This window comes from Balaenoptera acutorostrata, chromosome 7, assembly GCF_949987535.1.
Source record: "Balaenoptera acutorostrata chromosome 7, mBalAcu1.1, whole genome shotgun sequence".
Classification (NCBI taxonomy): domain Eukaryota; kingdom Metazoa; phylum Chordata; class Mammalia; order Artiodactyla; family Balaenopteridae; genus Balaenoptera; species Balaenoptera acutorostrata.
The window spans coordinates 66,158,473-66,171,037 of record NC_080070.1 but is presented as its reverse complement, the minus strand read 5'-3'; the positions used below and the strand labels follow the sequence as shown (position 1 = coordinate 66,171,037).

At 31.5% G+C, this 12,565-nt stretch overlaps 1 protein-coding gene across 5 annotated transcripts in view; it reads right to left on the bottom strand.

Annotated features, from left to right (window-relative positions):
• PHF14 (PHD finger protein 14) overlaps positions 1-12,565 on the bottom strand; it is a 207,456-nt gene that overhangs the window by 96,022 nt on the left and 98,869 nt on the right. For all 5 annotated transcript variants that reach the window (XR_009008864.1, XM_057550199.1, XM_057550200.1 and 2 more), the window contains exons 15-16: positions 10,745-10,795; positions 10,502-10,623 (exon numbers count right to left, since the gene is read on the bottom strand). Coding sequence is in view for 4 of the 5 variants with exons in the window: in XM_057550199.1 (XP_057406182.1) it covers positions 10,502-10,623; positions 10,745-10,795 (173 nt within the window). In the remaining variant the exon portion in view is untranslated. The remainder of the gene's footprint in view (positions 1-10,501; positions 10,624-10,744; positions 10,796-12,565) is intronic.

The window sequence follows — 12,565 nt, the reverse complement described above, 5'->3', positions numbered from 1 at the left end:
AAGTGACTTGCCAGCACTGGCAAGTGACAAGCTTGGACTAACTAAGATCTCCTACTCTAAGTGAAGTAATCGCAGTTAATGAGAAACCATTATTTACCACTCTTTTCTGCTGTTGTTTGCAACATATATATACTATTTTTAAGTTTGTTTTTAATAATTAAAAATGAAAAAACCAATCAATTTGGACTTATTTAAAGAAATGTCTCTGCCCTCAAAGAGATTACATACTATTTCAGTGTATAAAGCTGCAATACATACAGATTTAGCAATGCATCAGTAAATAATTTAATAAGCATTTATTCTGAATTAACTTCTTGTGCCATATTGTATAAGACTATGAAAATCATCATGACTAAATAGAAGGCCTGACCTAATCTAGTGAAAAAAGTAAAAATTCATAGACAATTTGCAAGCAAGTGGATAACAGCATGATGTGGAATTTTATGAGGGTCCCAAGGGCAATCAAAGTAAGAAAAAGATCATTATGGGATCATGTAAGTCTGGAAGGATACATGAAAGAAGTAAATACTGACATAGTCTTAGAAGGAAGAAGAGAATATGATCCAAATATTATAAGAAGCCACAAAGTCTCAAGCAAATAGTTGTAGTGCACATTCAAAATAAAAGCAAGACTAAAAGAAAAGAAGCAACTTCCAACTGAAATGAATAAATTGCTTGAAAAACACAGCTTACCAAAACTAACATAAGACAAAAGAAAAAATTTCAACAGCTCTATTACCTATTTTTAAAATTGAATTAATTACCAAAAACGTCCCAACAAAGAAACTCTGGTCCAGATGGTTTCATTGAGGAATTCAATGAAAACTCAATGAAGAAATAAAATCAATCAATAAATGCTTTAAGAAAAATAGAATACTTTGTAACACCTTTTAGAAGGCCAATATAACCTGATAACAAAACGTGATAAAGACTTAAGAAAAGAAATTAAAAGAATAATACTTTCGTGAATAGAGACACAAAACCCTTATCAAAATATTAGCAAATGAAATCCAAAAAAAAATACACATATAAAAGAGGCAATACCTCACGATCAGGAGGGGTTTATCCCAGGACTGTAAGGCTGATCCAACTTTTTTTTTTTTTTTTTTTTTAATTTTTTCAAACATCTTTATTGAAGTATAATTGCCTTACAATAGTGTGTTAGCTGATCCAACTTTTGAGGCCTCTTCCCGTCGGGGATGGAAAAGCCAGACTGAAAGACTGCTTGTGCACCTCTGCCAAGCTCTCCTCATTGAGGGGTCTTAAAGACACTTTGCTCCACCGACTCAGCACTTTTCTACTGCCTACCCCTTCTCCTTTTCCTCCCCTCCAGCCCCTGGGTCCATTAAACAGCAAGGACCTTCTGTCCAGGCTGCCTCACTAGTGACCTTAATGCCCCACCCGCTCCCCATTTTGGCACTGATCCACTAGACCCTTATTAGTGGGGGGAAATGGAACATTCCGGGAACCAGCAACCTTTCCTGTTTGGCCTCTTGCTTATACTACTGCAACAAATTAATAATTTTAATTGTAACTTTCAGCTTGGCTTGTGATCCTAATTGACTACCTCAACTCCTGGTAGCTCTCAACACCTGCATAAACAGTTAAAAGAAATCATATTTTATTCTTATACAATAGCATCAAAAAACATTAAATACTTAGGAATACATTTAATAATAGACATACAAGACTTCTACAATGAAAACTACAAAAACATCCAATGAGAAAAAATAATGGATATTTGAAAATCTGAATAAATGTAGAGATATACCTAGTTCATGGATCAGAAAACAATACTGTTAAGATGTTAATGTTCCCCCAAATTCATCCATGTATTCAACACAAAGCTAATCAAAATCCCAGTAGGCTTCTTTTGAAAAATTGTGGTTAAATATACATAAAATTTACCATTTTAACCATTTTTAAGTGTGTATTTCTGAAGCATTAAGTATTTTCACACTGTTGTGCAACCATCACCACCAACCATCTCCAGAACTTTTTCATTTTACCCAACTGAAACTCTGTATCCATTAAACACTAACTCCCCAGTCACCCTGCTCCTGGCAACCACCATTCTATTTTCTTTCTCTACGAATTTGACTACGTATCCCATATTAAGTAGAATCATACAATATTTGTTCTTTTGTGACTGGCTTATTTCACTCAGCCTAAGGTCTCCAATGTTCATCCATGTTATAGCATGTGTCAGAATTTCTTTCCTTTTTATGGTTGAATAATATCCCACTATACACATATATCACACTTTGTTTATCCATCCATCCATTGATGGACACTTGGGTTGCTTCCACCATTCGGCTACTGCCAATAATGCTGCCATGAATATGAATGTACAGTACCTCTTTAAGTCCCTGCTTTCAATTCTTTTGGGTATATACTCAGAAATGAAATTCCTTCTTCTCCACATCCTCCCCCAAACTTGTTATTTTCTATTTTTGTTTGTTTGTTTGTTTAATAACAGCCATTCTAATGGGTCTGAAGCAGTATCTCATTGTGGTTTTGATTTGAGTTACACTAATGATTAATGTTTAGCATCTTTTCATGTGCTTATTACTCGTTTGTATATCTTCTTTGGAGAAATGTCTATTCAAGTCCTTTGCTCATTTTTAATCAGGTTTTTTCATTATTGTTATGGATGATTTGTTGTGCTTTTTATACTCTTGATATCAATACCTCATCAGATATATGATTTGCAAATATCTCTCCCATTTTGTGGGTTGCCTTTTCACTCTGTTGATAGATTCTTTTGATACACAAACATTTTTAATTTTGAATGAAGTCCAACTTATATATTTTTGTTGTTGCTGTTGTTGCCTGTGCTTTTTTGGTATCATACACAGACTTTCTTCTTTTTAATGAAAATAAAAAGCTCTTTCTAACACTCATTTGAAAATGCAAAGGATCCAGAAAAACAAAAGAGCTTACCATAAGGCCTCAAGGATCAAGACAACTGGTACTGGCACAGAAAAAGTACATAGCTTGATGGAACACAACACAAAGTCTAGAAATCGACCCTCATTTAAAAAGTTGATTGATATTTAACAGTGGAACCAAAGCAACTTAATGTGGAAAGGCAAGCGTTTTCAACAAATGGTGCTAGAAAACTGGAAACCCACATGGGATAATAAACAAATCTTCCTTAACTCTTACCTGAGACCATAAAAATTAATTTCTGATGAATCACATATCTCGATATAAAAGATAAATCATAAAGCTTCTAGAAGAAAACAAAGGAGATAATTTTTGTGACCTGGACCTAGGCCAAGACTTCTTAGATAGTAAACAAAAGCAATAATCATAAAAGTTGCTAAATTGGACTTAGTAAAATTAGTAACTTCTGCTCTTTAACACCATTAAGAAAACGAATAGGCAGGCCATAGATAAGGGGCATATGTTTGAAAAACATGTATTTGTAAAAAACTTAAATCCAGAACATATTAAAAGCTCCTATACTCAATACTAAACATACAACCCAATTTTTTTTTAAATGAGCAAAAGAATTAGTTCGCAAAGGAAGACATACAAATAGCCAGTGAGCACATGAAAATGTGCTTAACATCATTATACAGCAGGGTAATGCAAATTAAAACCACAGTGGGATTCCCTCACACACTCATTAAAATGGCTGACATCAAATAAATACTAAACATGCCATTTATATGAAACTCTACAAGAGGCAACTTATAAGGGAAAAAAATAGAAAAGTGGTTGCCTTTGAGAAGAGGGACTGACCAGGAAAGGGCACAGCTTTTGGGGAGTGATGAAAATGTTCTATATCTTGATAGAAATGGGGGTTACATGAGTGCATGCTTTTGCTAAAATTCACTGATTTATTCACTTAACATTTATGCATTTCATTGCATGTAACTTTTACCACACACACCCACCCAAACAACTACTGAACTTAGATTCACATTTTTGCCGTGGTTTGGGATGGCAATTCTGAAACTACTTCCTATATATTCTAAGCTTGAGCAAATAGGAAAATATATTGTCCTGAAACCTAAATCGGACAAGACAATTTATAAATACACTTTAATTATTGAAAAAATATTTCCATGAAACTGTTTAAGCTTGTTTCATCATTAATTCAGAATTTACAACTTTTGGGAAGTTGAATTATTGTTTCTCTAAGTAGTTTACACAGTCTGGATTTAAAAACACTGAAACAAAGCACATGTAATTACGTTTCTATGTAGATACAGCCATTTTTCTTACTTGATTTTTAATTTTTTTTGTCTATACCAAAATTACTAAGATCATATTTTGTCAAAATACCTATTTAAAAAAACATATCAGGAAGGGTGATACATTATGAAACTTTAAATAGTTGTAATATTTGCATTTTTTTCCTACTTATCTTTGACAAAAAAAAAAAAAAGAAAAATATCTTTTGTTTATTAATGCTCAGGCTGATTTCTTCACACATTCTAGCATTACTCATATATTAAATATTGGCATTCTTAGAGAGTTCTACTTCTGGTATTAAGCTGATTCAATTAACTAGTTTTTTTTTTTTTTAAGTCAATACAATTAAATGAGCTGGTGTTCAAAAACTATAATAAACATTCAAAACTAAAGTAGACCTGATAATTTATTGTTTTTAAATCAAAAAGCTTAAAAATAAACTGTTAAACAAAATGAAAATTTAGAAATATTGTCTCAAAATAGGGACATAATTATGTTAAACCCTCCAGAATGTGACAGAAATAGGTCTTCTGAATTTTATTGAATTTCAATTTTACTTAAGCATCAGATGATGTTATTGTTTGGTATTCATATCAGAATTTCATTGAAAAGCTGTTTCTATAAACTATTTCTTATAATGCTTATTTAAAAAATAACAAATGCAAAAGTTTTTTAAACAGTTAAAAATCTAAGAAAACAAAGTTTCAGGTCATAATTATATTCCTTTGTTTAAATTTTCTAATAATTCCTAATAATTCCTAAATAATTCCTTCATCAGCTTGTATTTAGAATGCTATACTTATCTTCCCTTTTGATGTGAACCCTGTTAAAAGAATTAGGCAGCATATTTCCTCAGGCTATGGGTTACAAGAAGTCTATATGCTTTCTGAGACATCTTGATATGCTACTTTATCTTTGCCTTTTATATTAAATCTATTTTTAGATCAGATTTTTAAGTCTATTTTATATTAAAAATAAAAATTAGGAAGATTTAACATCTGGCCAATGATTGCTTCACACAACCTCCTATGAAGTGTGTAAGCCACTAACCACCACGGGGAGGCGATCCTTGCTCAGTGACTTGGAGTAAGAACGTGGGAGCTGTAAAGATAAGTAAAACAGAGACCTTGCCTTTAAGATGGTCATACTTTCAAGAGAGAAAAGCGAAGTGAAACATATTCCAGAGCTAACAGCAGTGAAACTTGAAGAAAGAGGTATATCACACAGGACATCAGGGTGACAAGAGGGGATATATTTTACCACACATAATTGAAAGAAATATTAGAAATCTAAGCTTTGGAAACAATCCTTAAGAATACAGTAATTTGTACTATACCAATCACTGACTCAGGGTTACAAGACAAAACAAAACAAAAACCTAAAACCTATCCTTGAAATTGTTGGTAGAAGTAAGGAAAAGAAACAGAAGATTAGCCAGAAATGTCTTTGTGCAGGAGATGCTTTTAATAATTTGAAATTTATTAGATGACAAATCATTTTAAAATTTCTATTTGTTTCTAAGTTCTAATTTATAAGTATAAATAATATACATTTGCACCATCACTTTACAATCATTTGATATTCCTACATGAATAAGCAAATTTTACCATTTAGAGTGATTATTATGTGATAAACTGCATAAGAAACAGTAAACTGGTAAGTGTATAATCAAAATAAAATAAGTCATTCTATTTGTTTTAAGCAACCTATCAAATGCAATCTTATTTGTTCTTAAAAGAAATGAAACTAGGTTTCACTTTTTTAAAGTAATTTAAAACAATCTATTTAAAGTGATCTTATGTTCTGTGAACACAGTAACTAAAGTTACAACTAAACCTTGCTCTCTTGGTCTAATCAAATCTCTGGGAGAAAACACCCCTTTCTATGACCCAGGCAATCTATGAGCCTCCATACCAGTGAGAGCCTCCATACCACCTTCTCCATATGGTTTTGGGGAAGGCACTCAGAAGCTAGATGTTTAAATTGTGAAATAAATAAAAGTGCTAACAACATTGTTAACAGACCAAACAAACATCCTAACCTTGTAACCAAAATGGTTCAATATCGATATAATTTGCCATATCTTCAAATAAGGAAGAGAATACAGCAAACATTTAATGGTGGACTTAGCTATAAAAGTAAAATAGCTTCATAGATCATCTCCTACCTTCACTACTTCTGACATAGTCTTAGAAGGAAGAAGATATACAAGATAAAATAATACAAGATAAAATACAAATACAATACAAGATAAAAATCAAAGATGCTATTTAAGAGGACCAATGGATTTTAAGGTTCTTAGTTTTAGGAGACCTTTTTGCTCCCTCCTATCTCCCATTAAGTAATAAAATGTGTCACAATGAGTTTACACAGTTAAGATAAAATTTGAGGCCTAAAAGTTTGGCCTTATTCCTAATTTGATAGTTTGATAAAGACTTATAGAGGAGAAAAGCCTACCTACCTCTAAAATCTACCTTTTGAAAATTAAGTATGTTCAAAAAGAAGAATCATTTCTACTGTCACATCAGTGTATCAACTAACTAATCTCAAATCTGTGATTCCTAGTTCTTTACCTAATACACAGAAAAAACTCACCCACGATTCTTTAGTGACATGAAAGTAATCCTCCTTTATTAAGCCTTTTAAATGTCTTCATCAAATACTTATACTGAGTGACCAATTTGTTCTAGGAATAAATTATAATAGTAAAAGGTTTTTTTTTATTAATTCAGCAAAGAATAATCAGTCACTACTTATGTAGCACAGTCATTCATTTACCAAGCATTTACTGAGCATTAAATGTCCCAGGAACTGTGGAAGCAAAACCAAGATATCACTAAGGGCTCAAAAGTACCTCCAGCAATGAACATCCACAGCAAAGAGATAAATACCCCAAAAGACCTCACAATTCGAAGACAGTTTCAATTTGGCCTTTAACATTTAATTGCACTAAATAACATAAAGGAATATATTTTCAACTGGAAACTTTGCAGACAAATTTTAATTAAGTTTAAAAAGTAGATGGCAAAAAAAGGAAGCACTATTTTTTTTTTTTAAATCCATATGATACTGTAAACCATCTTTCTCTTTAACACCTTGTGGTAATTTTCATATTTCCCATGTTTAGTGGAAATAGTTTATTAGTCTAATCATTTTAGGGAAAGTGTTTCAACAAATTCAAATTTTTTGTTCTCCATATTGCAGGAATAATTATATACAAAAACATGCACATTCTCTGAAAAGTAAAAAATATGCATTTATATTATTACTGTATCATATTTACCAACTGGAACCCTTATTCCAGAGCCCACATATATGTATTCTTTAAATTACTAAGTAATACCACTGCCCTACTATTTCATACAGAATTACTCACAAAGCCTGTAATGGAGCATAGTACAATTCTGATCATGTACAACAGAAGGAAAAACTAAGACCCAGAAATACTAAATTATTTGCCAAAGGCCTGAGAAAAACTTAAAGACAAAACAGAAAATAACATTTGGAACCTATTATTACAGTTAACTGATAAATTGAATGCAATTTCCTAGTGATATTAAAAAATTATACATGTAAATTAATGTATACATATATACAAATAACTGAAAAAGAAAGGAAAAAAATAAGAAAACTTTTTTATACAGCCTGAATTACATAGAGAAGTGTGGTTTCAAAATCAAAACTGCTAAACAGCTGATTCTAAAGAGTCATGTACATTAGTTCAAAGGAACTTGAGAAAATACAGTAAATTCAATAGAAGATTAAGTAAATTAATTAAATTATGATCCAAGAAGTTTAATTTTATAAGAGAACTTAATAGACATACAAAGTAAGTATAAGGATCAAGCACTGAAATATATCTTTAGGGAAAATAAAGTGTAATTTAAAATGTCTTAAAATAAAGTTAAAAATAGCATGTATACATAATATTTAAGATGCAACTTAATCATAAAAGTGTGGGCTTTTGGGGCAGATTTGCAAACAATGATGGTGCCAATTACTAAAGAAAAGAGATATTAAGGAAAATGGCAGATATTAGCTTATAAGAGTACCTTTTTAAACACATGAAATTCTACATAAAATTCTTCTTTATCCCAAGAGCAATGTGCTTAAACTGAATGTGTGTATGTGTGTGTGTGTGTGTATATATATATATATATATTTAAAGAACAATCACATTATAACCATAAAACACTTGATGGCACTGCTTTATATCCAGCTTGTTTTATCCTCAGAAACGTTATTAATATATAATATTTATAAAACATTTAATTCCCTCTTCATAACCTCTTTAAAACCTTTGCATAAAATCTGTGATGTTATCTTCTTAACAAGGCAAAACCAAGGAAAAAGACTTTGTTAACCATCATTTCTAGAGTAACAAAAATATCTTTACCTTTCATGAGACTTTCACAAAAATCCCAGACACTGGAATGTTATAATAATGCAATTAGGATGAAAATTTTATAACAGGAACTAATTAAATAAATGAGAGGAAAGGCTAATATTAATTAAAAATCTTATCAAGAATCAAAGAAAGATGATACCTATTTTTTTTAAAAACAACTATATAATACAATGTCTTGGAGATGCTCTTGTATTAAGTGGCTTTTAAAATAAAATTGTATTTATTTTCTAGGTTCTTTCTTTCAAATACATGACCAAAAAAATAAAATAAAAACCTGGCAAAAACATATAGGGCCTATAGCAACAAGGCCTGAATCAAGCTACTATCTTAAAAAAATAAATTAGAGGTAGATATTTACATAGGTTTAAGTAATTAAAGAGTATAACCAGGTCTCTTAAGTTTTTAACTACTGTTTCAAAATGATCATGCCCTATAATGCCACCCTCAACCCCCGTGGGAATTTTCTTCTAGATTGAATTTTTGTTCATTACATAAGATTGTTTTTATAATTTTTTCTTTTATTTATTTTCGTTGTTTTGTTGTTTTATGTACTCCACTGTTATGCTTATGCTTTCTTTTTTTACAGAAATCAGAAAATTATGTTGCAGTCAGAATTATTGATTTGTATCTTCTGACATTAGAACTAATTTACCTTAAACTTAAATGAGTTTAACCTCCAGGAGAGCTCTCATGATATTCTACATAAACTACTTCAAAAAACAGTGGCCTAATATTATAGACTTTCTCAACTTTGTTGAAGCACTTTGTATTTCTTTACTGGAATTTTTACTTTTTCATTACCTTCCTCAATGATGGTATAAAAACCTCATGAAATTTAAAACCACATGCCTTTACTTGAGGAATTAAAACAAACAAATTATACTTTTAATGACAAATAAATGACATCATTTTGGAAGCAAATCTTTAAAATCCTGTAACAGTACTAATATGCATTTTATCAACTTACTCTTTTTGAAACATTTAATTTCTGTGCCATGAGTTAGTTTAATAGGGCTTTATCAAAAGACAATTTTTGAAGGAAATCAGAAAGCGTTCCTGTAACATACTAAAAGATTCTTTGTGTCACTGTCCTTTGAAAGAGGATACCTCTTTTATTTAGATGAGGTCTCCTTTTGATCACCCCCCCACTCCTTCATCTCACCCAGGGCTTTGAGCAATTTCTTCATCTCAGCAAGAGAGGCAAATGGCTAAAATTAGCAGTCTCTGGACCCTCAGGAATAGCCATTGTGCCATATCAGCTGAGATTCCTGATTAGAATTATGTCTGATTTAAAAAAAAAAAAAAAAGTAACAAAACAAAACAAAGAAGCAAAGAAGAAAACCAAACAAAAAACAAAAAATGTCTATCTAGGCCATCTTTTCACCTTTCTTTATTTCATAAGAGAGAAGCATTTAACACATTGTTTTGAAAAATGATAAGTGCTAACGAAGTTCTTGTCAAGAAAAATTATCTGTCATCATTATCGCTAATAAACTTCAACTTTTATAATATGCTAACAGAACTTAGTAATTTTATTGTTTTATGAGATAAAACATAATAATCTTAGCACAAAGGGTTTGGATCAAATTATATATTTTTGTGGCCTCTATATGCAGAGCATGGTCAACTTCTCTTGTCAATGGATAATTAATTCTCTTTTGTGCAAAATCCAGATAATCACTCTTAATTACATCTAAATCCAGAGAATAACCATGTGTGGCAGGTTCCTAAGTGGATGAAATCTGTTTCTGAAGTACTGTTTCCACTAAATAAGACTTTAAGAAAGGTCCTACGCTGTGATTTGTTTTCCCCATTATATCTGTGATGAGAAAATGATGAAGATGGAGCCTTAATCCCCCAAAGACGAGGTCTCAGCATCCAGCTTACCTGACAAGGTTTTCATTGTCTCCAGTTCCCTTGCAAGTTGCACATTCAGTTCGTAAATCCTCAGCCTTGGGCTTCTTTTGTAACACAGACTGCCTTTGTCTCCTCTCTCTAGGAACTCTCTCCTGCCATACAAGAGAGGATGAAACAAAACATAAAATCAGGATATGAGGAAAACAGAAATAAATTTAAGCAAGAAAGTTTCTCAAATTTAGATTGTGTAAAATATGCTTAACTTATTCCAACCTCATGTTTTTCTTCCTCAGGAATGAAGCTTCGTTTTCGTCCTCTGGTTCTCTAAAAAAAAGAAAAAAAGAAAAAAAAAAAAAGAAAAATCCACAAAAATATCTAATGTTTAATTAATAATAAAAATAAATTTTCTCTGTTAAATGTTACTGCTTCGGTTAAGCACTTGGAAAATTAGCATTTCTAATTAATGCTGTACTGCTCTATTGCACTTTATTACAATTTATGTCAGAGGAAATAAACACATGACAAATTAAACACACTCTACAGTGACAGTGTTCTACTGTTAAATAACACAGGTATCTGATAAGAAAAATAAGTTCTACAAATTAGCTTGAAGATTTCTGAACACCTCATACACATCACACAATGATGATTTATGCAGAACATTAAAATTTTCATAACTTACACGACTTCTAGAGCTAAAATGCTAAACCTGGACTCACATCGGTTGTATGCCTCTGTGTGTGCATGCGTGCGTGCACAAACATGTTTGAATAACATAAAGAAACAATCTTTAACAGCTGTAAAAAAGTGGGAGGCAAAGGTCTCAGATGTCTCTCAATCCTAGTTAAAATAAAACTAACTAAAAAAAACATGGTATAAGTGACTCAAGCTTATTTTCTTAAAATTTATATCCTGTATTTCAGAACACATTTCCCATTTGAAAGATGACATCCATATGTTTGCAAGTAATATAAGTACAATAGGATTTGCAGACAATATGTTAAAAATCTCCACCCATGTAGCACAGCCTCTGGAGGTTTATAATCCCCATGTGAAGATTACTGCTCTTTAGAGGGACTGGAAGAAAAAGGAGGCACCACTCCCCAAAATTACTTTGCCTGACTGTTGAGATCAAAGAACACTCCCACGTTAGAGTAGGTACCAAATAATTCTAAAGAGAATTGCTGTCCAATATAAAAAACATTAATGTTTTTCTAAATTACTGTCATTTCAATTCTCTACAATACCTAGTCACTTGTTATTCAGTACCCAGGCTAACTGCACTCTGTTTAATCTGCCCCTAGATAATCAAGAGTTGACTGAATTAGCCGTTCAAAATAAGTAAATTTATAGACTACATATTCATTTATACTTATATTGCCAATCAGTATGTTTTAATTACATTATGGAAGAAATAAGGAAGAAAAAGTAAGACTATAACTAGGAAAAGGTTTTAAATGCAGGCCCTACATCTATTCTTACTTCCAAAGAATTAGTACTAAGCCTTGCTCCTCAAAATACCAATCATGGTTCATAAGCACTGGCATCCCCAGGGAGTTAGTTAGAAATGAAGAATCTCATGCCCGGAACAACATACTGAATTGGAACCTGCCATTTAAAAAGATCCCCAAGTAAGTCATACACACATTAAAGTTTGAAAACAGCCCTTAATATTGACAACACTTCTCCAAGTTCTAATTAAAACCTTATGCCTAACCCTTTGTATAGTCATCCTTCCCCTCTGTGACACTTCTTTCCTCATGCTTCAATTTTTCTCCCCCAGTGCAATTTATCCCAAAACTGGTAAGGACCATGTCATATTCATCTTTCTAGACTCAAACTTAATACAATACATATTACGTAAAAGTTCAATAAATTTGTTTTATTAAAATAAATAATAAGTGTTTCGATTGAAACTCACAGATGAACACGCTAGATAATACAAATGATAAAACAACTGACAAAAAGTATAAATTATTGTTCCCTTTTCTGGTAATCTATTTTCAATTTGCATAATTTCTGCATATAGCCATCCATTTCAAAAAGGTGATCAAAATTAATAACCAATATCAAAGGGAAAATATTCAAATTACT